Below are 26,942 nucleotides of genomic sequence, written 5' to 3' on the forward strand. Positions count from 1 at the left end.
GTCCAGCCCTGTCAATCAAACCCCTGTGCCACTCCGCTTAATGCCAAGCCAGATACTGCCCTTGAAATGCTCCAACACACTCCACCTTTAAGAGTCTATGTTCCTCAGTTATTTTAAGCCTAATATCTGTGCTCAAAAGGAATATGTAATTCTCTTTTTCTCTATCGGTAATGAGAGGGCTAAGTGGGATCTAGCACTAACACGACTTATACACAGTCAAACATTAGTTCATTTGTATTTGGTTTGTATTACAGATTACATCTCTGAATAATTTGAAACATGAACCATACTGTGATGAAACACTTCAAGCAATGAAGCAATTTAGTTTATATTCTGAACACGAATCCCATAATAATATCATGACACTGAAAGGGGGACGGCACGGTGGTGCAGCAGGTAGTGTCACAGTCACACAGCTCCAGGGGCCTGGAGGTTGTGTGTTCGAGTCCTACTCCGGGTGACTGTCTGTGAGGAGTTGGTGTGTTTTCCCTGTGTCCGCGTGGGTTTCCTCCGGGTGCTCCGGTTTCCTCCCACAGTCCCAAAACACACGTTGGTAGGTGGATTGGCGACTCAAAAGTGTCCATAGGTGTGAGTGAAAGTATGTGTGTGAGTTGCCCTGTGAAGGACTGGTGCCCCCTCCAGGGTGTATTCCCCCCTTGCGCCCAATGATTCCAGGTAGGCTCTGGACCCACCACGACCCTGAACTGGATAAGCGGTTACAGATAATGAATGAATGACACTGAAAGGCACTTGAAACATTGGAAGCTCCAGGTCCAAATGCTGACCCATGTCTAAAAGCACTGTTCCGCATTTCCACAGCATCTTAAAAATTGGTTGAAGTTTATGAAAACCTCGAGTAGTATCCAAACAAATATACACATCGGCATCTGTAAAACACAGCGTAGTGTATATTTTACTAGGCCAAGGATAAAGGGGTGATGTGCAAAGTCTGTGAATGCATCACTGGCAGTTTAGGCTCGACAGGGTTAAGAGCAGGTCTTGGATTTGGCATTCCGAGCGTTTCTGATGACGAACTGCAATGCCTGACATCAAACGCCGTTAATGAACTGCACGTTTGGAAGCTGCTAAAAGCGGTTGAGTGTGTAATTTGTCTCTGACCAAAATGTCAAACTACACTGTACGTGAGGCAGTCAGCTCTTTTCTCCCCCAACACCAGGGGAGGAGAAGGTGATTACAGTCTTTAGGGGAGCTGTGTCCCCTGAGGGCAGGAAATATTTAAAGCGCTGAAACTGAGCTTATGCTAAGACCAGGACTGCTGTTGCATCTACCTGATCTGACATTTCAAATAATGGGGCTGGCACTGGTGCTCTCTTCCATACGCTAGTGCAAATGTTTGCTTAAGCGTGTGACCAGAACCCGAGAAGGAGCATCATAACTGCCTTCTGTCCATCTTCAGTGGCATTTAAAATGCACTATGGCAACACTTTTTTTTTTGTTTCATCACTGTGGGAGGGGCATGCTTTTTGATTTTGGGGTGCTAGACTTTGTCAGGATGATCGCACAACACCCAGTGTGACTCCACAGATCTCTTCCATGTTTTAGCATGATGCTGTAAAGCCTCGTGGCATCAAGATGTAATGCTGCACCAGGATGTGGATGATGTTTCAAAGAAAAAAACTATCCTCTGAGAAATTTCTTACCTGTGTCTGAAATCTTTATTTCTGTACCATTTGATAGGGACAGCAGGAAGAAGAAAAAAAGGAGAGAACAAAATGGAGTTAGCAGAGGTTAGTATTAATTAGTGAGGAAGCCTTTTGTTGTTAGTACAGATATGAGTAAATACAGAACAGCAGCAAGTAAATATCTATCACATTAAATATTATAATATATAACAAAATCATTTATATAATAAAAAAGCATATATATATTGCCTGTTTATTTGTTTTTATATGTTTTCTTTAAGAAGATTAGGTTAGTTTGACAGAGTTTACTGCACAAGCTTATTGGCATTCATCCTAAAATAAGTGCCAAGGTCTTTCAAGAGATTTGGCATTCTTCACTTCCCATTTGGTTCAGCAGGAAAAAAATACTCTGAGAGCCTAACACACTAAGCCTTTTGAGGCAGTCTCACCTGCAAATCAGACTCATTATGTTAGTGTTCTATGAACATAATTGGCACATGAGTCTAAATGCCCAGCTTAGGGGTTGTGCATGCAGAATTTCAAAATGTCAAAAAATACACGTGCTAGAGGGAGAGTTCTGTGAAACGAGGGAGGACTGGACAAAAAATGGTTGCAGTTTCTATACGTACAGCTAATTACACAGTAAACAACTCACAGGGACTCGTGTGTAAAAACCTGGGAGAAATAAGTATTGGAATCTCAAAGAAATATATTTATGTGAGGCTTCCCTTAAAAAAGGCAGCAGAGAACGGTTGGAAGGAAGTTTAATCCCCACACACATACTAAAACATGTTTACCACCAGTATACCACTGTTTAAAGTCTGAGGATGAATATGTGTGAAAAGAAAAGAAAACTAAGTTGTGATGCAGTGTAATAAGCTCTACTGTGTTATCCAGACAAGAACAACAGCCTCGTGGAATGTTTTGGTGGGAAAATTGTTGTCTTCAAGACTGAACTCTTAGGTTTTTGTTTTGTCTCAAGCCATTATTTTGTTGCACCTTCTAAACCCTGTGCCTCCCTAGTGAGCAGTGTGTGGGTGGGGCTATGCTCAATTTGCTGGATAAGTTGTAGATTTCATAAATATGACAGTGTTTTTCATTCATTGTGAGTGCATATTACAATCAAATCAGATCATCACCTAAGGCCCTGAGTGCACAGATTCAAGCCACTTAACTCTGTAAGGGACTAGTAAAGGGCTTACCTCATAATACTCACTGGCAAATAAATGTGTATGTGTATTTGTGTGTTTTTTTGTGTGTTTGTGTTTGGGGGTAGTGGGACAGAGCAGGTTTAAGCGTATATAAGCAGAGAGAGCTTTACCTGAGCTCCAGAACGCTGGTGACATTCCCAGTGGTGAAGATTCGACGGATATAGTTGAAGTCACCCACAAATAAGCTGCCGTCAGAGCCACAGGCTAAAGCTACTGGAGCTAAAAGCTTATTTCCATCAGCCAGGCCATTACAGCTCGGACAGGAGATACTGCGCCTCCGCCCGTTACCCATGATACTCCCTATGACCGGGGGCTGCTGGGAAATGAAGATGTTCTCACCATTGCCCTTGTGAAGGATGCCTGTGGGAAATGACATGATGTGTTGTGTTAGCAATGTTGTAAACCCATGCACGTACAATGATTACACAATACAGTAGAACAGAATCTGTAATGTGAAATAAGCTGTTTTGCCTCTCCATGTTGTCTGAAGATAAGTCCTGAATTAAATACACAGTGAGTATATTTAAACAGCTGGGCTAAATCTCTGTTTCCGTTTCAGCTTCATTCTGTGGTGAGGCAACATGGGTTGAGACTGAGAAAATGGTGGGGTTTTAATGCTGATTCAGTCGAGTTCAGCTTTATTTAAAATGCCTTTCCCCTGTCATGGGGCAACAGCATGCCTGCTGCTCTATGAAAAGGGATTTCATATTATTACTAAACAGAACGGAGAATGAGTGAACTGAACCAGATCTAGGCAAACACACTTTTATTGGCCTGAGCCTTTTCATTCCCAAAGCTGATCTGCCTGTGCGGCAATTATCTAAACTAACGTCTACTCTGCTTACGGCTCACATCTGTTCCATGACCACTTATACACACACACACACACACACACACACACACTTTTTCTGCATGGTTTGTGTTCCAAGGTTTGTATACTGTCTGCACATCACATTACATTACATGCTGCTAACTAGTTTTTACCTAACGTAACACTGCCAAATGCATCTATGAAGATAAATAAAACAAAGAAAAATAGAAATCCTCCTGCAGATTTCAACACCATTTAATAGTATGCGCAAATAAATGCATTGTATTGTAAAAACTCACATTGCAAAATAATGTTTCACCTAAAGGTAAACCTTCCAATAAAGCAACAAAGATGACCGCCTTAATAACACTAATCAAATTTCCACATAGATCAGAAGAATATAGCAAAATATGTGAGAACACAAAGGAACAAATCCCAGCTGGCCATAAGTCCTGTACAAATAGATGCAGAAAGCTTAAAAAGAGTTAAGTAAATAGTGTTGATCTGATCTGAAGCACAAAAATACAAATTATGATATAGCCTTATAAGTAATATATCAATATCCAGTAGGAATGAGGGCTGCCTGCTATAAACAAACATTAGTGACATTCACCTAGTTAATGCAATATCCCAGACAACCACCTTATACTGCACCGGTAGAGGTTTAAGGCTAGTCCACAAGCTCTAAGCAATAATAAAACACAGATCTGAAAAGCTATTAGGGTTTATCCAGAAATCAAGATTTTGACGTAGTACTGAGCACTGTCGATGCCACCAAGTTGACGCCTGACCCCACTGAATGCAGCCCAAGCCTGAGTTATCTTGGCAGTGTGGTCAGGGAAGAATGAAATGGTCAAGTCTCTGACTTTAATCTGTTGGAGCTCTCTATCGAGGCGTATGATGTCAACATATTCACTGTAATAATGAAATCTGCACATAATGACTCATGGATTATCACCGGGATTGGGCTTGGGTGGGAGGGTCCGGTGACTACAGCAGCATTGGTCCATTGGGTTTAATTATGACTTTCTTACTCAATACTTACTGTGGTCAGACACTGGAGATTTTACTCAATTCAAAATAATAAATGTATAATAATGAGGTAAAGTGAAATAAAACTATATAATAACAAAGTGATGGCTCATGCTACTGATCAATTTTGCAATAGATATCTGTAAATTTGCTGCCTAAACACACCTGGCAGCAGCACAGAATCACCAGCAGGGGGATTCTACCAAGAGTGGACCCAACTGTATCGAGTCAGTGCAGGGATTTGAGCCGACAACCATCTGATTTCTGGTTCATTACTCTTACCTCTAACCTAGTGACCACTTCAACCCCAATTTAATCTATCCAAAGCTTCTAACAAACTTACTGTAGTGCCCAAATGCTCCATGCACACTTGTAGCCTGAGTGTCTGGTGACTGTAACTTAATTTTCTTCCATTTCTACATTATTTCACCATGAAATACAGAATAATATCAAAGCTTACAATCTAGTCCACTCTCTCAGAGCACAGAAGGAGGGTAGACAAGCCAATTAAACGAGGGAGATTTGAAAAAGCCGAGGTGTAAATGGGATGAGGGCCTACAGGGAGCGAAAGGGAGAGACACGACAAAGAAGCGAGACACTTGACGGGTCGACAAACAGAATCAACTTCAGCGGAAGCTTGCGTCCGAGTGGACTCTCCTCTCGGCGTCTGGGCGCTTTGGGTGACAGATCGAAGTGCCACCTGTGCTCTGCACACTCCTGCTGTAAGCACGCCTCATTTCCCGTGATGAGTGCGTATGGGTGCTGGTGGGAGACCTCACGCCTGACACAAAGTGGCGAGAGAGATGGGTCCAGACGTCGCTTCTTTCACAACCAACTCAAGCGGCAGGACCAAAATTGACCTCCCGTAGAAAAAAAAGAAAGAAAAAAAGAAAGAAATACAGTGGACACGACACATCCCCCAGGTGTCAGAATGTCACAGATGCCTAGGGAGAGGTCCACAATGCAGAAATAACCGTTTGTGTCCACTACAGGACTATAACATTATTATTATAGTTCTTTTCCAGGAAGGCAGTGAGGAGCTGTGTGCTTCAGTACATTTCTGAAGTGACTGTATATATCACTTAGACTGCAATAGAGGTAAACAACCTTGTGATTCATTAAAAAAAATTGACTTGAAGCACATTTGAAAGGGAAGGGACTAGACTGCTGAGGGCTGAATGTGTCTAGGCTTACCACTTTGTATGTTGAGGGCATGGTGCTGGTTTATGCTCCAGCCCCCTAGGTTGGAGGCAGTGGATTCATAGCCCTGAAGGACCGCGGTCCTCTTCTCCCACAAAATCAGATCAGGACATGACTCATACTCAAAGCCCACAGACACTGAAAACACAGAGAAAACCACAGTGAACGTTTAGGTTTTATACACTATATTAAAACACACGACTGGCTTTTGATAAATGAAACTGAAAAAAATGTTTCCCCTCACTTCAGATTGAACCAATCATGCAAGATGTTTAATGTCTGAAGTTTGCCTTTGTTGTAGCAAACAAGCAACCACAGGAAAGAACATCATGCAAAGTATATCAGGGCTTCCCGCAGAAAATCGGTTAGTCAAGGTGGTTGGGGTGGTGGGGGGGTGGGGTTGGGTGGCATGGGAGTGTGGACAACACGGCAACAATCTTGTAACTGCCCCCATGCGCGATCCCATTGCTCAAGAAATGAACCGAGTCATTGTTCAGTGTTATAAAAATCCACTGATATTTCATGAATTATGTGCTCTGTGTGGTGTTTGGACGCTTTGAGGAACTGGGGTTGAGTGTAGAGTCGACTCACGAATCGAGTGCAAATTCAAATCAATGATTCAAAACACTGTTAACAAGCATAGACTCTGACCTCGTGTACACACAGTCGCAAGGAAACACTGGATTATACAGAATGCGTGTTTGAGACTGAAAACTGAGGAATAATGCATTAAATGAGTCACAAATGTACTTTGGGACTTTGAAGGATCTCTTATTATTGAGTGTTTTCTACAATGGTTTAATTAATCACAGATCACTGGACATTGCAGAAATCCATGCGCAAACACATCGGAGGCTTTGAACAGAAACTGAACAAATTACAAAAAGTGAATTGTGGGGGTGGAGGGAGGGGGTTGGGGGGAGTTGTCAAGGCGACCGCCCTAACTGTAAAGCACTGAGGGAAACCCTGGTATATGCCTAAATTATAACACACGTCTCAGACTGAATCGAGTTATTAAGTAACATCAAATAGTCTTGCTCGTGTGGGTTCTGATAGTGTGTGTCACCCTTATCCATACTGAAATTTAAAAAGTGCATTTTTCTCTACAAAAACTGCATTATATGTTTCCTAACTACATTGGCCTTGAAGCCTCATACACTTTCAAACGCGAACATTAACAAACATTCTTCATTCAACTCAATGGTTTTTTAAATTGTCCAAAATCTGTGTTAAGCTATTTTTAAAACACAAACACAAACTTTTCAGAAGTTCTAAGAACACATTATCAACTCACAGTAAGCCTCAGACAGACCATGTACAGCAAACACCATCCACTTACCGAAAGCCTCAGACAGACCATGTACTTTCTGGCTGTACACATCAGTTTTGTCCCAGATGAAGTCGTACGAAAGGTTGGGGGCAGCCGAGAACCACTTTCTGAAAAGGCGGCCCTCTACTGCCACCATGAGATGCACTTTCATCAGGTTAAAGGGGATGATCGCATGCGTCAGGGTCACCCTCAGAAGGGACTTGTAGCCAGCGGTGCGGCTGCTCAGATAGCCCAGATACACTTCGGTACCAGGGATACGCACTTCTTCCTGTAGAGCCTGAGGGATAGGGAAGAGACAGATGTAATTCCTCAAAAAAAGTCACAACATGGTCCAAATCCCATTACTATTATTACTGAGATTACTGACTTTCATATATTCAATTTCATATTTCTTATAGACAGATCAATGTAAAAGAGTGGGTTTTGTGACATCACAAATACATTCACGTGAAATATGCTAATTAACACATAAACTATATGAAATGGAGAGTGCATAATTTGTTTTGAAACTGTGTTTACATGCATCAATCATACTTTCCAGTAGAGGCCCGATTTGTTTTTACTTTAAATAAAAAGTAACAGAATAGCACTCGGATGTGTAACCTTCAATAATGCAAACTTATTAATGTTCATTTGGCACTGTGCATGTTTTTAAACAACTATATCAGTGAGTGCAGATGTGCAGATGTGAAAACGTGTCTAGATCCAATAACACAACATCAGTTAAACCATTTAGTTTACGGCGACCCTGTAATGAAAACTATAAAGAGAAATTACAGCCACACATCTGCATAAAAGACACAGCCAATGAAAGGGCAATGTTGGGCCAACTGCAGAGAGGTGATTGGCTTAGAGGTTCTCTGTCCCCATCGTCCTTTAGACACACGCTGTGGCGCTCTCATTAAGTCAACACATATATCCCACTCCCAGACGAGAGCAGAGCAATTAGCAGCGCCACTGGCTCCTTTACAAAAGCACAGATAAATAATACGGGACCTTGGAGAAATACAACGTGTGCATAAATCCTCGTATCTCAACTGTAGAACAAATCAAACATTTATGGATAACCATAAAAGAGATCACAATAACCAGAAACATTCATTTTTGCCTCCTGGAGTTAGGTTTGGGGTCAGGTTAAGAAAGGAGGTCAGCTGCTATTAGAGGGATGTATTTCTGAGACGATGAGACAGAAGACCTGCATAAAAATGTGGAAAGTAAAGGGTTTCCAAAAAGTAATTAGCATTTCAAGCAATTAAATATTAAAGAAAGAGTAGAGAAAATAGGAGTTTTAATAAAGGTGACATCTAAGGGAATGAATAAATAAATAAATAAATAAATAAATAAATGATAAGAGAATTATGTTTGGGCTTATGTCCTGACATTGTACTAAAACAAACCTCTATGTGTGTGTATGTGTGTGTGTTTCAGATGGCTACGGAGTGCACGGATGGGACAGATAGGGTTTGATATTAATAGGCCAGACAGCGCTGCGTGTAGCACTGAGCGATTAATCTTGTAAAGCAAAGTGGGAGACAAAGTAATTAGAAAGGAACACACAGATGCAGGTAGCGCTCCAGAAACACAGGAACGGGCATCTAAACACAGATTAATAACAAGCAGCCCTTCGTATACAGACGCACAAACACACTGGCAAGCATGCGGACGAATCTGCATACACAAACAGCCCGCACTACAGCTCGTCACGCTCCGACAAAAAAAATCACTGTCTTTAACAAAAGAAACCAAACACAGCCTTTTCACCCGTGTTTCTGTATTTTCTGGATATGGAAATGTGTTCGTCTTCCTGTTAAACGTAATTATCATGGCTCTGCAAAAAGCTGGCACAATAAATTGGACTGTGGATCTCTAACCAATTACACAGGGCTGATAAAATGACAAGTGTTGTCACTAGCCAGAGTCTGTATTCCATTCGGACTTGATTTGTGCTCTTTGCTGTGTGTGTGTGAGTGTGTGAGTGATAGAGAGAGAGAGAGAGAGAGAAAGTACAAGAGCACAAGGCCGTCCATCACTGACACTAGCCGCTGCGGTATGAATCACAGGGATACAGCCCATTTAAACACAGCAATTCAGGAGCCCCTTTCTGCATCTGTTAAAAGCAGTAGTAGGTCATTTAGACTCTAACAGCAACTGTTCATCTAATCACAAAGCTCTCAACACAAATACACTTTCCAATGTGGGCACAGAGTTCTAACGAATACGACCACGTCAGCGTGGGGCTACAGCAGTATGCATTCAATATGGAGGGCGATGCATTCAGAAAAACACAGGCTTAGAGATGAAAAGTGAACTCTGGGGAGCTCTGTTTTGGCACATGAGTCTAAGGTCACCATGCTTAATCCCAAGCACAGGCTACTGGAGAACAGAACCTCTGGGCTGTGCAGCAGTGGTAGAGCCGGGTTGTATCCGCTGTTACAGCTGCTTCTGATACACTTGTGTACATTATACAGAGTTCTGAGCCGTCCTGCTGAGCTTGTGAACAGTGAGAACAGCAGAGAAAAAGCTATCCACACATGAAACATTTATCTGTACACCATCAATGAAAATATAACACGCTGAACACAACCCGTCCAACTCCACTGTGTGATAACACTGCATTTGAATGTCTGTACTCTTTCTGGAGCTTCTTTAGCTTCACACACCCACAGACATCACTGAAGAACCTACTATACTTTGGCTTGGGTACATTTCTGGGTTGGGAATCAATGTATATTTGTGGAAATGCACTGATGGGAACCGTTCCTTATTAGCTAGAAAGTGCTAACAGCAATTTTTCGAAATCTGGTCTAAAGCCTGACCTCAGAGACAAAATGCTAGAAGAACATGTGTCAAATTAAACAATATAATGACTGCAATTCTTTAGATGACCTTCACTGTTTATTAAAATCAACGACTGTAATTGGGGGTGTGGCTGAAGCTAAAGTGCAGTTTCTTTCATCAAGTCGTTATCGTGATCTTGGAAAACAGTTCACAGACAGGAGTGACTCTAACCTGGATCTCAGGGACGATGCCACCCCTCTCCGGGCAGGTCCCGGCGAAGGCGGTCAGTGGAGCGGGCAGGACGACCGGACTGGGCCTGGTGAAGCTGCTGAGGTCACAGCTGGGGATGTCGTTGACTTCGTGCCTCATGACGATGGTGTCCATGACGAAGAAGCGGGACCACGGCAACCACAGTGTGTGCTCCTGCGTGATGAACGGAGCGCGCTCAAAGCGCAGGGCGAAGGCCACGCCTCCATTGGAGATCAAGTCGAAACTGCAACAGAAACCAAAGTGTTTAGAGAAACTGTTTCTGTGCTGGAGTTGGTTAATGCTAATGATGAGTGTGTTTAGTGCACAAACACTATAACTAACCGTCCAAAATAGCTACGCTACAGTCGTTAATCTAAAGCCTGTGAGGTTGCTATGCGGCAGTGAAGAACAAGGAAAGTATCTTGCCATTTGATACACGGCTAATGATGCGCACAATTCTTTCTCACTAATCGGTTATGAAGGGTGCAATGTGGCTTGCAATGCATTAATATTTATGGACTGAGTAACACCACACTGGAGTTTTCGGTTAGACACGAAAGAAAAAGACATTAGACTTCTAAAATGACTTTTGCCTTAATTTTTCTCAATGTTTTTATCAAGTACCTTAACACTAAACCCTACACTGTGTCATTCTTTCTCTCTCCTAAAAGCTCCCATTTCTGCTCTGCAACATTAAGCCAATATACAGAGTGTAATTAATAACATTTGATATTCGACATTCACCTCATTAATTAAACAGAGTACACACCAAATGTTACATCTCTGTAAATGGAATGATTCCACATGCCGTCGCATTACAATTCCTTGACTCATTTTTAATCAGCGACGCTATGCATTTACCGCTAAACATTATATATACGCTCTAACCCTTGTTTATATGCGCTAACAGGATTTAACTGGGGTTGTAATTAATTATGAAATTCTAATTGACAGACTCTGACTGAATAGAAGTCTAGTTAGGGAAGGGGTTTTTTTATCTACTGGCTGCACAATATGCTGCAAATACAATAGACTTCTGGCTCTGTTTGATAGATTGAGCTTTTGAGCCTAAATTAATGAAATCGTTTGAATGGGTGGCGCTGAAAGCCATTATTCTCTATGGGACATAAAACGGGCACCTCACTTCCAGTGCCAGAATCAGCCGTTTGATTGTGACGCTGTATAGCGCTGTGGAGCCATAAAGCTTCTGCCTTCTGTTTCCAAATCAGCTTTACCTTTTCACCTCCCTCTGCTGCAAATTAGCACAAAGATACAGCAACCTGATTCTAGATCGGGACTTTAATCCCAGATGATCTGGAAGCAGGTGTTTTTTTCCGAAGCCGAGAAAACACTAAACTGCTGCTGTGGCCCTTTGTGACCGGATTTGCGGAAGGAGGATGTAAACTCCATTTGTGGCTATAAGCGTGTGTGGAGAGAATTAAACTGTCAGTCAGAATATCTAAAAGCCTCTCTAAGAATATGCCGACAAAAGACAGAGGATTAAAGAAGTGTAGACTACACATCAGAGGAGAAAAGTACACAGCGCTCATCTCTATCAAACCAGACTTGAATGCTGGAGTTCACACAGCAGTGAGGATTCAGTTTATACCTATTAGATTCTCTGCCTACAATCCGTGTGTCTCCTCATCTAATGGCCACTCACAATGCACAACTGGACTGTATCCGATGTTTGTTTACTTGAGCTCAGTCTACGTTTGTTGTCAGCACCTTAAAACAATTTAAATCTATTTAAAAGAAGGCTATTTTAATACTGCATTAGGCAAATTAATTGCCAAAGTTCATCGATTGTAACTATCCCTTTTTAGAAATTATAAACTGTAGCCCACATGATTTCTGCCTTTGCAAATTCAGACTTAAATGGACCTACTATGAACTGAAATTAACCTCTTTTTCATCTTCCCATTATTCTTCCTCATTCAGGTAAATTAAGTGGCTTTTTCAAAAGGCAAATGTTATTCATGTGCAAACTGACCTTGGCTTTGGCCAATATTCTCCTAAGACAACCACAGATGCCAGTGTTTGGGGGCGAGGGCTGTACGGTGAAGAGTTTAAGGTCACACACAGCACACTGTGAATTCTCTTAAAAGATAAAAATGAATGTGTGCAGTCAGGCGGAAACAAGCCCACAATAATCCAGTTACACATCCCACACACCTGCAACTGCTTTCCTTAACAAGCCATTAGCAGTAGGTGATGTTAGGGCCCTGGGGAGAGTACTGGGACAGTGTGTCCGTGCAGGCTGCTGGACTTACACACTGAATGTGTGCGGCCAGCCCTCATGCTGCTTGGACATTAATTCAACTGCATATCCCCGCAGACCTCCTCTAATGCACAGCGCTCATTGGCCAAGTCTGTAAACAAAGGTCTGCTCTGCCCTTGCTGTGGTGCCCTTGCTAAAATGGGACTGAGAGTGTGAGGGAGCCACAAATAGGAGTGAAAAATGCATCGTTTTCTGAATAGACGCAACATCTTTGGGCTGTGCACTCATATTTAAACGGTGTTTCTGTGGATGTAAAGTCAGTATTAAACTATGCTTAGTATCAACAGCTTAACAGATGTTTAAAACATTTACAATGTATTCATTTGCAATACTATTCAAATGTAATTACATATCTATTACACAGCAGTGAATACCATGCAATATATTTACACTCTATTAACTGAAGGGGTAAAATATGATAAAAAAATAATAATAACAAGCTAAAAATTTTGATGTGGTTTGAATGGGTAGAATACACATCTCTAAAAGATTTGCACAATTGTTTCAATGAGCTATGAATGCCAAATCACACATACAAAAATACACCATTGTTTTGCTCTTGCTGGAGGCATATCTGATATTCAACAACTCATACAGCAATATGTAGCAATCCAAAAGAAACGTAGCATTCTCTCCATACTGTACAGCACTAATGGTGAGGGGTGCAGCCCCAAAGCTGGCACGGATCAACAGTTAGAGCCAGTTTCTCACACACAAAAGCCAGTCCAACACACCCACACACACACACACAAATCATACACCTGCAGGCAGGGGCCGATCGATGAGGCCCGTTATCAATCAGGAGAAGCCCCCAGGCCCAAGTGACACACACTGTAATTTTCTCCAGCAGCACACTTGCTCCTCGGGATTGCATAGGGACGGCCGAGCTACCCCTAAGGGGTTAACTGCATCCGTGGATTAGGTCAGGACGGGAACGATCGGCTCGGCTTGGACCAGCCACAGCGCCTGCAGTGGGCTCATTGACGCAGCGGGTGACTCATTACTTTCATGCTCCCATCAGGGAATTGGGGCTATACACATGACTCATGCGTTTCTCAAATCAAAGGCATTCGAAAACCCTGCGGGACACGGCTGCAGCTACTAAAGAGAAGTTAACCCTAAAGTGTCTAGACTTATTGTTGTCACGTTGCATGTAACTGCATAATTACAAAAGTAATTATGTAGTCAATTATATAACCGAATGCATTTACCTTGTAACTTATCTGACGGTAAGTCTTCCTTTTTATCATATCCCTTCACATTACAATAAGTTGTAACATAGTTATTACAAAGTAATTACCGAGTTGCATAACTAAGTACACAGTTACAAAAGTTTTATTTGATACTGACAGCTTAATAAATGTCTGACTATTGGGTCTCCTTTTTGTACCAGGAGAATTGCTTTTAAATAAAGTTATTATATTTATCAGCATTATTACCACGTTTATAATCCTTATTTAAACTGCACTGAAGCTAATTTGAAGGAGCTACTGGATTTTGCAGTGATTAAGCGAAAGCACATAAATGTCAGACTTGATTAACATATAAATGTTATCCTCCACCAGTTCTGTGAGTTGTAGCAATTATGTCTTCATAATCGGCCAGAATGGGTCTCAATCGACGGTCAGGATGTCGAGGAGGATGTGGTGAAGTGGTGGAGAGGGAGGAGATGGGGTGAAGTGGAGGTGCCAGGACAATAAAGAACACATCATAAAAACGAGTGGAGACAGCCTTCCCCCCCGTTTCTAAGTGGCTGAACAGGTGCGTTTGTGATTTCACGCCGCGCTGAACATGTTTCACCAGAGCTCAGTACAGACGAGCGAGAGAGAGCGTGTTTACACGCGAGTGAGAAAGCGCGCGAGAGAGAGAGAGAGAGAGAGAGAGAGAGAGATGGAATTGTGTTTACAGATGGTGGAGAAGAAGAAAAAAGGGGAAAAATACAGAGCGAATGAGTGGGGGAAGGACAGGGAGAGAAACACAAGTGTTTACAGTCACAAAAGGGATGGAGAAAAAAAGACCAGAGTAAGGAGAGAGAGAGAGAGAGAGAGAGAGAGAGAGAGAGAGAGAGAGAGAGAGAGAGAGAGAGATGGAGGAGTGTTTACAGATGGAGCATCGGAGATGAAAGAAGAGCAGAATGAGAGTATGAGGTGTGTGTGTGTGTGTGTGTGTGTGTATGGGGGGGGGGGGGGGGGGTTGTTACAGTAACAAAGGCCTGGAGAAAAGAAGAGGGACCACAGTAGAGAGAGAAAGAACAGTGGATTGTGCCCATAAACCAGACCAGACTCTGTGTGAGATGTGACGTTGAGCTGCTAGTGAGCAATGAAGAGTGAGTGCCATCTGCTGTAAAACATTTCATGTGTCTGTGCCAACATTATGCATTTCATTTATGAAGCAATCTGTCCCGACTCCCCCTTTAGAGTGAAGCAGCTCACCTGCCATCCTGTCTCGTAATGGTGTATCCATACGCTGGGTTATGGATGAAGCTGATGTTCACTCCCACCAGTGGTGTCCCATCAGAGGTTACTACTTGCCCTCGGATGACACAGGCATGACTGGAGAGAGAGAGAGAGACAGAGAGACCAGATAAAGCCCTCAGTACTGCCATGTAATACCACACATCAAGACAGCGGCATAGTTCACCTCACGTGACCCCATTTCCAATTACATAAATAATGAATTAAACCTGAGCCGACAGCTCCGAAGAGACCGCAGTGGGGTTCCCTGCCTTAAAGAAAAAAAAAGATAATGAGTAGAAAAAAAAGGGGACTTCACAGAGAATTCTCTACACTTTCATCCTAATTAAACCAGGGAAGTGCTCAGAGGAGGGAGGACAACACTGAGGCGCTGCAGCGGTGTGCTCAGTCGCTCCAGTCTAGAGTTGGAAGTGATCTCACGCTTTGAAGATGCTATCGGTTTCCTTGGCAAAGTTGACACTGCCAAATCAATATTAGAGAATCAATCAAACACCATTTCAAACTGTCCCGAAGCCCCACCAAGAGGATTAACCCCATCATACAGGGCTGCAGTCTACTGTCACGTGAAGGAGAGCTTACAGGAGACTTCATAAGACTTTGAGGATGTAAACATACAGTACGTGAAGGGATCCTACTGCACGGGGCCCTTTGAGACAAGGTCGGGTTTATCTTAAATACAGTTAGCAGTCAATTGGGGACACACACGAGGGATTTCAGATTACTGCAGACAGTAAAACATAGGAATCCATGAAAGAACACACAGGTAGAACTGACTGAGAGACCTGATTACAGTCAGAAACCAATCTCCCAACTCTCCAAAGTCCAGTCTCTGGTGATCTGAGCTCGGGGGAGGCCAGTACACACATCTGACAATATGGTACACTCTCAGTATAGCTGCTGGTATAGCCGCCCGCCACTCTGGGTGTGTGTTCACTGCCGCTAGTACCCCAGTGTGTGTGTGTTACTTCAATGGACAGATGAAATTGAGAGGTATCATTTCCTTGAACATCGTGCAGTGACAATAAAAAGCACATTTCAGGTTCTGAATCCACTAATTGTTGCAAATTCAAAGCGTAAGCTTTTACATGAAACATACATTCAATGAGATGTGTGCAGCATCCATAGCAGTGACCCTCAGAGGTTCAAGTACACTCAGTGTCCACTTTACTAGAAATCCCTAGCTTTGTACTTCCACTTAACGGCCACTTCACTTCTCTTACATGTTCACTGTTAGATATAACCAAAAGCAGCATTCGTCGTCCATACTGCAGCTTATTCATTCTGAGTGTGTCAGGCAGAGCCATGCTGCTGCCCTTTAACACAGACACTGACCACCCAACACACACTGTGCATGACGACAGTCTCGAACTATACACCAGCAAGGCGGGGCGCCAAAGTCATGGGGTTCCAATAGAGTGGCCAATTTGCATATATGCTAATATATCACACTGCAGGTTAATGATCTTAATAACGTGAAGTGGGGAAAAAAAGTGTGCAGCAAGCTGTTTTTTTTTTAATAAATGATCTTGCTGAAGAATGATTAGACAGTGGACTGGTTCCTCTGTGTTAGGTCTTAAACACTTGCCATGCGAGTGGAAACAATTAACACTGGTGTGTAAGAGGCTGCCCTCATCCTGTCCTTACTGCAGGCAAGATCATTCACCCAACAATATCCCACTCCCATGGAGCCCTGCTTTATGCTAATTTGGGCGCCCTGTCTCCTTCGGCTGTCCTTGGCTTAGCTTCCTTTCTCCGTAAACAAAGTTAGCAGAGCCAGAGCGCCAGCGCTCAACCTTCCGACCCGCCACCAAGGGCTAGCGCTGCAGTAACAAGGGGACAAGAAAGCAAAGGGGGCTTGGCCCTGGTAGTCTGTGTCTGATGAACAATGGTGGTCCCAATTTCAGCTTCAGTTCTTGAGAATATCTAGAGAACAAATGGTTCCAGATAGAACCACCGTCGTTAAGAAATACTCTTGAAGAACCATCTTTTTGAAGAGTGAGAGCTTGTGTAATAGACATATGAGCCAACTTCAGCTTTAACTCTTGTAATGACATGTAAATATGTAACTACTGAAATAAACTGAAGACTGAAGTTGACACAAGTGTGTTTTCGTGTAAAATGCAATGCTGTAATCCACCTGCAAAAGTGACTTTAAAATCATGAGTTGTAATCTCATTGTATTATAAATGTGTAATTACACAGTGATTACAAGAACCTCTTATAAAGTGGGACCCAGGGACAATTCAACATTGATCTCTCGTTATACATCAGTGAGTGTGATTTTAAATTTAAACAGAAATAAGTTACACTGCTGAGTTTAAGGAAACTGTACTGCCATATTCCCAGCGCTGCTTATGAGGAAATATACCACTTTAAAAAAGCTTCCACTGTGTTCATATCCCCACTGTACTTCAGCAGGAAAGCTAGGAGATCCTGAGCTCTTCACTGGGGTTAATGAATAAAATAGTAATACATTTCCACTGCTGTTAAAGCCCATTGAAACAATGCATAGGGGAACCCAACAAGTTCTTGTTATTTCAAAGAGAATAAACTGTATTCCAGATCTGCTTTGATCTCAGACATGACTTTTTGCCAAAAGAAGCACTACCGCTTATTCTTACTTTGGTAAATTTCCTCGACATTCATTTATCTTAAATGCTATTTAGAGAGTGTTTAATACAGGTGTCATTCATGACCCATATTTCCTTAGGAATAAACGCCCCTGGTGAGATATGTACAGTGGTGTATAGAGAGTGCACAGACACGAAGGTAGATAAATGCAACCAAGGCCAGCGGAGCTTTAGAGTTATAGATGTTTGTATCTGAATTAAACAAAATAAGGAATCTTCTCTAATGCTACAGACTTCATTACTTCAGGCGTTTACTTTCCAACCACAGGAACAGGAACAAATAATACATACTCACTCCCTCATTAGGGTCCATTACAGAGCAACAGAGCTTTGTAATATGCCAGTCTTCTAAACGACCTAAGTGAAAAATCAATCAGTCGTCACTAACTTTGTCCCCTTTCATTTCCAAATGCTGGAAAAGGGTGCCAAGACAACAAGGATGTAGTAAACAACTAGAAAGTTTGGAAATATCGCAGTGGAAACAGTGTTTTTCAGTGGATACAAAGGAAGATCTGCAAAATATAAGGACAAAATTGTGGGGAAAAAACATATCACAAAAACATGAAAACAAAGGTAAAAAGACAGAAAACAGGACAGCGGTCTTTAAATCAGTGAGTGAATGTGTTTAGGATTATTTAGTGTGTGAGAAGCTGAGAATGCAACCAACCTCTAACTGTTGAGACCGGGGGAAAAACTTCAGAAGATGTCTTTTAGAGAAGGAAAGTGCATTTCCTCAAAAGAACACAAGCTGCGATAAAGGGAAAGGGTGGCCGTATGAAATTACACAGTTATAGTATTTCTATACCATGAGGGTGGTCGTGAATTGTGTGCAGCACTATTTATCACTGCCTGAGCTTTGCTTTTGAAAACATTACACAAGCACAGTGTGTGTTCATTAACTTTCCAGAGACAAACTTATATATCTTCAGAAAGTGTGGTGTTTTTGGAAAATAAATTAAACTTTCACCATCACCACTGACTGCTCAGAGAGGCTGTGTTTATGGAAGCACACGCCACAAAATAACACATGAATAACGTATCCCTGTTGCACTACCCCCTCCCCTGAGCTCTGATGTAGCCTGGTGTGTTGGGTGTGTATCGGGTGTCCCATTAAAAGTGTGGCGGCATTAACGCGCAGCACCTCAGCCGCTTTTTAGTGGTGGGACACGTCAGTAGAGAGCACTCTGACATGGACAAATGGCTACAGGATCAATACACAGGGCCTGATCAGGTGACGGCCCCCTGTTGGCAAGCCCCTCCTCGCCCCAAGTGCCCCATCTGAGCCCTGAGAGCCCTCTGCCAAGCCTTCTTATGTCTGTCAGTGGCTGGAGGAACGAATAGAGTTGATGAATAATATATAACGGCTGATATTTTTAGGTGAGTCATGGGCTGGGGCTCTTGCGGCTCGTAGCCTGGTGTCTCGAGATTTATTTATTTATGCCGTTTCCGTTTTTTCTTGCTCAGGAAAAAGAAAAAAAAACAAAACAAGAAAGATGGAGGAATCGGTAGCACCCCCCCCCCACTTCTCAGAATAATGAAGTGGGGATAGTGAAACACTGAGGACTTCCTACTGAATGTCACAAAAATGTCACCTCTGGAAAATGTCAGCTCGTATTCAGAGCGCAGTCCATGAGTGTCCACTGACACGTCCACAAAAGGCTCTATCAGCCCCAGCCTTCTCCCTCTCCTTCCTCTTCTTCTCCCCTTTCCGTTATTCAGCACTGCAGCGAACGGAAGGTTATATGCGTCAGACATGTTGACATCAGCGGGCCGAGGACGCGGCGGCTTCTTAGACTTCTTGGGGGTAAAGCAAAGAGGGACGATGTGAGGCGAGGCTTAGCGACGGAAAGGCCGTCGAAGTTTCAGAAGAAGGGAAGGAAGACCAGTGGCTCCAGCTTTGAAGTGATCAAAGCGTCATTAGGGATGGCGTGGATCAGAAAAAGAGGGGAGATTGGACGAGCTGGAGGAGACATCCAGGCACAAAGCTGAAGCCACTCGGAGGCTTTAAGACTCTGCCCAGCTCCGGAGATGTTGCCGCAAATTACAGCATGAGGCTTTGCTTTGTGTGTGTGTGTGTGTGTGTGTGTGTGTTGGGGGAGGGGGGGGGGGGTCGGAGGGTGGTGGGGCTGATGGAGAGTGGGGTGATGTTGTGATCCTGCTATGATCCAAAGCCTCTTGAAAAACATCACATGTCTGCTCCAGGACCGGAGCACCAAGCCTAAAAATACGAGGCTCTGAATCCGATCCGAGGCCTCTCCGGCACATTACGCCTCGGCTTTAAGGAGCCGGGAATCAAAACATCAGGCCATTAGAAGCGTCCTCGGCACAAACCGAATAGATGCTCTTTTGATGCTTCTCCCATTTTTTTCCCCTCCGCATTTCCGGCTTTGACGTTCCTTCTGTGCTTTGATAAGAAGAGAACAGGGAGGGTTGGAGGGTGTGTGTGTGTGTGTGTATGTGTGTATGACACTTCCAAAAAGAAGCTGCAATTCCTTTCTTATTTGTGTATCTGCCTATTGTGCTGGTCGTAAATGAGCTTAGGGAATGGGGCATAGGGAGCGAGAGAGAGAGAGAGAGAGAGAGAGAGAGAGGAAGGGAGCAAGAGAGAGAAAAATAGAGAGAGAGAGAGGGAGAGAGAGAGATAAAGAGAGAGAGTGAGAGAGAGAGAGAGAGAAAGAGAGCAAGAGCGAGAAAGAGAGAGAGAGCAAGAGCGAGAAAGAAAGAGAGAGAGAGAGAGGGAGCAAGAGAGAGAGAGAAAGATAGAGGACAAGAGCGAGAAAGAGAGAGAGAGCAAGAGCGAGAAAGAGAGACAGATAGAGAGAGAGAGCGAGAGAGAGAGAGCGAGAGAGAGATAGGGAGAGAGGGAGAGAGAGAGCGAGAGAGATAAAGAGAGAGAGAGAGAGAGAGAGAGAGATAGAGAGAGAGAGCGAGAGAAAGAGTGAGAGCGAGAGAGAGATAGGGAGATAGAGAGCGAGAGCAAGAGTGATAGAGAGAGATAGAGAGAGAGTGAGAGCGAGAGCAAGAGAGAGATAGAGAGCGAGAGTGAGAGAGAGTGATAGAGAGACAACTCCCAAGCCAGAGAATTCCACTCAGAGTTTTTAAAAGATGAAAAGGGAAGGAGACAATGGCACGGAGTGGAGGAGAATCCGCGCGGGACGCAGTGATAGTGATTGTCTCTCTCCGATCTGAAAGAGCGTGGCCGGGACCCTGTGCCCCAGGAGCCTGTGGGAGTCTGACTCAAAGGCATTTTGACATGCCACTACTCTCTGAATTCATGAATATGGGAGAGCTGGTGTCGCTGCTCTGCTCCTGTGATGTACAATTCCTCAGCTGATCAGCCAAATGGACTAAAAATAACAGAATGCATCTCCACAGCAGAAAAAAACAATGCGCCTCAGGAGATGTGACACAGTGGCTCTGTAGTGGTTCACCTGCACGTAACCGCCGCATCACTGTTCTGTGCTGTTAAAATGATGGTGAAAATCAGATTTACTCTATTTTCAACTTATTCAACTGTAGCCATAGTGTCACAGGTTTCCTATGGTCCCCAGGTCAGACACATGATCTTCTAGGAATGAGGCTTATCCACTTTTCTCATACAGTCTCGACATATTAAGGTGTACAGTATTACCGTGGTGCACTGTTGGACTGCACTCAACTTGCTATTTGTCAGCGAAAGGTTTCTGAAGTGTATGTTAAAGGTATTTGAAGTGTCGCAGCCTGACAGCACACACCGACACATGTTGAAGATATAAACACCCGTCTGAAAGGGTCCAGCAACTTGTGCTAGGAACAAAGCGTAGCTATGCACTAACAGGCATTTTAGCACACCTCAGTTCCAGCTGAGGCTCAAATCACACACATTGAGGGGTGCTTTGTTGTTTTCAGCTTCCTACACCTCTCTTTTAAGCCAAATATCCACAGTGGGCTCCCACAGCGCTCCCTCCCTGTAGCTCTCTTAAATGCACAGGAATGAGCTCATTTGGCAATGCACTGACCAAACTGACAGAACAGAAAGTGAACATCATTTTGGAATATCGTCCTCATTTTGAGACACCGTCCACACTTTTAAATACCACAGTATACCACACTACCATTATACTGCCCCAACCCTAAGCCTAGCTCTAACCCAATTCTAACTCGTCTAACGCAGTATGATTGTATACATCTAGATAAGAACTTCACATTCTAATGGCTTCAGAACGTGTACTTAGCTATAAAAGCTTATTTTAAGTAAGGCCTAGTCCTTTATAAGCAACTATGGGTCAAGGCCAAACACTGCTCCAGCAAATAACCAACATTTGACATGATGGGGACCAAGGGAATAAAGACGTTCCACATTATATAGTGCATTATGCCATGGAGCTAACATCATCTCTGGAACTAAATATGACAACCAAGAACACAATCCAACGACAATGGCCCATTACAGTCGAACGTATATGCCTTAGAATAAAGGCTAAACCCATTACTCACCTGCCCTCGAAGGGGTTAGCCCCAGGAATGACGTGGGTGCTATCCCGGCCCACCAGGAAATGCACTCGCTGGTAGAAGGACTGCAGATTGCTGGGGCTGGAAGAGATCTGAGTCTCCTGGATGATGTCCAGAGGGTCCGGAGAGCCCACACACAGAGAGGTGGTGTGGCAGGAGGCCTGCAGACAGCAGTCCGGGTCCATGCAGTCCAGCAGACCATCTGACAATATCAGAGGATATTATTAGGACAGTCAACACAAAACTTGCCAAATACAGTACAGAGCTGTGCTAAAGTGAAAGTGTCAAAAATCCATAGTTTTCATAGCTGCAATATTTATTACGGCTAACGTTTCTGACACTGTTCTATCAGTAGGTTTGAAATGGGGAAACTTAACCAAGAAACACAGTTTGTAATCTGCGTAAACTGTGCAGAGGCCTCCCTGTCATGACTAGTCAGAAACTGTGAATACGCTGCCCTTCCTGGCTGAGAGAAAAACTGGTTTACACTCATTTTAGGCACAATAATTGTAGGAAAAGTTGCAAGTAGACATTTTGCCTAATGTTCAGCAGTTCTTTCAGAGCAGAGGTTCTAAGCCACCAGGATTTGGACCAGAATCAGGCCATGGGTCATTCAGTACTGGACCGCAATATCTGCCAACAACCACAAGGGGAATTGGCAGCAAGACTCTTAAACTACACTTTTTAAGAATATGATTGTTATTAAAAAACACACGTTGGTAGGTGGATTGGCGACTCAAAAGTGTCTGTAGGTGTGAGTGTGTGAGTGAATGTGTGTGTTGCCCTGTGAAGGACTGGCACCCCCTCCAGGGTGCATTCCCGCCTTGCGCCCAATGATTCCGGCTAGGCTCTGGGCCCACCGTGACCCTGAACTGGATAAGGGTTACAGATAATGAATGAATGAATGCATGAATGAATATTAATGCTATTAATACACTCTGAGAAATCTTCTGGATTAAAGTGGTGGCAGAACACAATGACCCTGAAGACGTTAGAATAAAACATGAGTGCTCTATTCATGGCGTACTAATTCATGGAAATTTGCGCAAAATAAATGTGTGCTTTCTCAGACCCTCACTGCTCATGCTCAGATCTGCACCACTCACACAGATTTTCAGTGCTCGGGCTTGAATACACAGTGCAGTTAAAATTTAGCTGTGCTTCCGAATATGTTGATGCAGGTTGGAGATATGTGTCCACTGCACTCTCCTCGACCAGTGAGAATGAGAAGAAGGCTGGCATTACCCAAGACATTGATCAAAATCCATGACCCTTCCTGACTGGTTGAAGAATTATGGCAGCAATAGCTCCCAAACCCCTCCTACACTCATCCCCAATGCCCTAGTGTCCAGTAAAAATGCCAAGGAAGTTGTCCAGTCCACAGTTATGAAAAGGCTGGGAACTCCTGATTTACAGACTGGAACCGTTCCCTCAGATTACTGTGAAGTGCCTGCAGGAGTTGCCAGAAACTATAAACAGTAAGTGTGAAAGAGAAAACGCATTTACCAAGTGAACTTCCTTAAGTTGTTAAGAAGTGGAGTGCACTATATTCATTCAAACATGTAAACATAATGATAGAAAATACATTTCTAAGAAAGTGGTTATGTTTCAACTCTTATTCCACTTTAGTAACTGGCCCAGCTCACCACTGGTCATCTGATTCTGCCCAATAGCGGCACAGCCTATAGACCAGGTTGCTCTACACTCATTTTTTTATTTGATTTTTAAGGCTTTCCAGCCACTATGGCTTTCCCTCACCTCTTCTGGCAGCCTCCTTCCTCCTTCCTGTAATTCAGCTCAAATAATTCAAGACTCCCGGCCAGGAGAGGAGCACTTTAGAGCAGTGAAGTGGGTCATCCCTCTCCGTCTCTCTCTCTCTCTCTCTCTCTCTCTCTCTCTCGCTCTCTATCTCTGTCTTTCCCCTCTTACCCTCCCTCCTCTCCTTCTCTCTCTCTTGTTCTTAGATCTCTGGAACCTCTCTGGACAGATGGGCAGGAAGACAAAAATAACACGTCTCCTGGCAAACGTCACACTGCTGCATATATAAAGCCCTTCTCTGCTGTCACAAGTTGGCCAACTGACCGACCATTGCTCCACACACAGATGGGTTTTAGCGAGGGTGTACAGAACAATGACAAAAAGCTTTTTAAGCTAATGAGGAACTGTAGCACGCAAAATTAGTTGGGAATCAATAATTATCAAAAAATTTTATTTAAAATGCGATGCTATACTGAAACTGGTAAATGATTTGCCCATTTCCATATTATTTTTGTTATGGAAAAGTGCCATTGCTGCATTTAAATGCACTTTTACTGTAACAGTTGCTCCCTAGCAGCTCAACACAACTCATGACATTTCACATACTGAGATAATAATGCTCTATTTAACAATTATGGGAAAAACATCATCATTGATTCATTACTTTCTGTAACTGCTTTGTGCTGTTCAGGATCACAGAGTCTGCCTGGAATCACTGGGTGCAAGGCAGTCACTGTGCAAAATGCCCACTTGCAATCAGGGGTCCCTATGTTCTATTATTTAAGCTGAATACTTAAATAAACATGTGCGTGTGCTACTCAAACTTCAAACAAAAAACAACACCACTTCAGCATCAGAACCACATTTGTGTTAACTGTAATACAGAGGTTTTGGAGGAGAGTTAAAGTAGCTCAAAAGCAGTGCACACAGGTCCCAGATAACTGTCCAATTCTGTACAGCGCCACCCTGTGATAGACCACTGCTGCTGCGCTTGTTAGTTAAGAAAAATAAAATGAGAACTTCTCCAATTCGAAAGCTGAATAAAGTATATAAAATATAGTGTTTTTTTATTCACATTTAATTATAATTTGTTTATTATTATTATTATTATTATTATTATTATGGTTATGTTTATTTTTGTCTGTCCAACACCAGTAGTGTTAACAGATATCATAACACAATAACATGTTCTTTAAGTTTGTTTTTAGGGACCTCCCCAAAAGAGGGTCCAAATGGTTAATCAAGGCATCCTGGACCCCCCCAGGACCCCCTGTATTTTGCACCTTGGCGCCACAAACTCACCCAGTCACTCACACACTCAGACTTATGGCGACTTCTGTATAGACTTTTGTGGGAGGAAACCGGAACATCCATAGGAGACCCACGCAGACACAGGGAGAACACACCAAAGCATTCACAGACTGCGACCTGAGGCCGGGTTTGAATCCACATCCCCAGGGAAACCGGGAGCTATGTGACAGCAACACTACCTGCTGTGACTCTGAAAATACTTCATTAATTCAAATGTTAATTTCCACCTGGACTCTGGCAGTGGCCTTTAAAACGTATCCGACTACACCACCGCTGCTATGAAACAACAGATTTGCGAGCGGTCACATGCCCGGTTCATCACTCCTTACTCCCCCAGAACTAAGAGAGCTTTTGTCTGTGCTGACTAGATACTTATGTAAATGTGAACGTTTTAATGCACCGAGGGGGTTGGCCTTGTACTGCACGCAGCAAATGAGGAGGAGTGCAATTTCCACTTCAGCTTAGATTCCCTGCTGTTCCAGCACAGCTCATCCTTCAAGAACACATGTACACGCGTCGAGTCAGAATGGTCCAGACCTCGGCAGCTTGAAAAACAGCTTTTGAATAATGGAAGTATGCGTCTGCATAAAATGTCACAGTCAGAGAGTGGCAATGTGGCAGTGTGTTAGCGCGGCGCGGCTGGAGAGGCCTCTCCAGAGGGAGTGTGTTCTCTGGAGCCTGTGTGCTCTGGGCTCTTGCGGGGCTTTGTGACAGGCGCCGGCTGAGGCTTATTTCGGGGCTTAGTGGGAGGCCGTCCCTGAGGCCGGTGCATGCTGGGATTTGGAGGCACGGCTCTGCAGGGTTTGTAATGCTTCCCGTCCTGGCTTAGGGAGAGCTCCGAAGCTCTAATTCTCACTTGGAGTGGCCTTATTCTCCTGCGGCCCGTGTCCAGGCTTCTACAGGCAGGTCCATACACATCCACTCTTATTTATAGAGCTGCTGGATTATGAGCCAGGGCTCGGTAGGCTTAAGCATGAGACGGAAACAAGCAACAGACAGCGGGGTTTCTTTCAGGTAGAGATGGAAAAAACAGGGTTACTAAGAAGATGACAGAGGAGCAGATGTAAGGAAAAGACAGAAGAGGAGAGCAGAGTGGTAGAGAGGAGAACAAAAGAGTGGAGAAAAGATAAACAGAGGAGAGGAGACTAGAAAAGAGAAGAGCAAATCTATTTAGAGAGGTACAGAAGAGTGGTATTCAAATGCAGCCTGTTCTCTGCTTGAGGACCCATTAGTGAGAGCGCTGTGGCTTTTGCATTGATGTGTGTGTGTGTGCATGTGTGTGTGTGTGTGTTCGTATACCTCCATCGTTGTCCTTGGTGTCACTGCATGCCGTCTCCATGGAGGTGTCACAGCCAGCTCCTCTCCAGCCCAACTGACACACGCAGTACCAGCCACTATTACCAAGTGTGCACCTGCCGTTACCGTTACACAGACCAGGGCAACCCTCTGTACACACACACACACACACACACACACATAGAAAAGTCAGGGTGAGAGAATACAGACCTCCCAACAGAGACCCCCATGATCCCACATAAAGTGTCAGTGTGAAGAAAGAGAGATAAGAAGGAAGTGGGTATTTAAGACCATTAGTCGACATAAAGCTTTATCTGTTGTTAAATGCAGAAGAAGCAGCTTTTGGGTGGGGTGGGATAAGGGGACACACACAAAAAAAAGCATTGGAATAATAATGGCCCCTGACTCTGGGTGATTAATTTGATACACCTTTTGTTAAGCTCCTCA

General features: G+C 43.5%; 1 protein-coding gene across 7 annotated transcripts in view; it reads right to left on the reverse strand.

Annotated features, from left to right (window-relative positions):
• tenm4 (teneurin transmembrane protein 4) overlaps nt 1-26,942 on the reverse strand; it is a 240,273-nt gene that overhangs the window by 50,857 nt on the left and 162,474 nt on the right. For 5 of the 7 annotated variants that reach the window (XM_066665730.1, XM_066665721.1, XM_066665705.1 and 2 more), the window contains 8 exons: nt 26,499-26,645; nt 22,116-22,332; nt 14,968-15,087; nt 10,237-10,498; nt 7,237-7,504; nt 5,892-6,035; nt 2,965-3,214; nt 1,662-1,682 (listed from right to left, as the gene is read on the reverse strand). In XM_066665730.1, coding sequence (XP_066521827.1) covers nt 1,662-1,682; nt 2,965-3,214; nt 5,892-6,035; nt 7,237-7,504; nt 10,237-10,498; nt 14,968-15,087; nt 22,116-22,332; nt 26,499-26,645 — 1,429 coding nt within the window. The remainder of the gene's footprint in view (nt 1-1,661; nt 1,683-2,964; nt 3,215-5,891; nt 6,036-7,236; nt 7,505-10,236; nt 10,499-14,967; nt 15,088-22,115; nt 22,333-26,498; nt 26,646-26,942) is intronic. The other 2 variants (XM_066665712.1, XM_066665698.1) reach the window with 1 other exon arrangement.

This window comes from Hoplias malabaricus, chromosome 1 (genome assembly GCF_029633855.1).
Source record: "Hoplias malabaricus isolate fHopMal1 chromosome 1, fHopMal1.hap1, whole genome shotgun sequence".
NCBI lineage: Eukaryota > Metazoa > Chordata > Actinopteri > Characiformes > Erythrinidae > Hoplias > Hoplias malabaricus.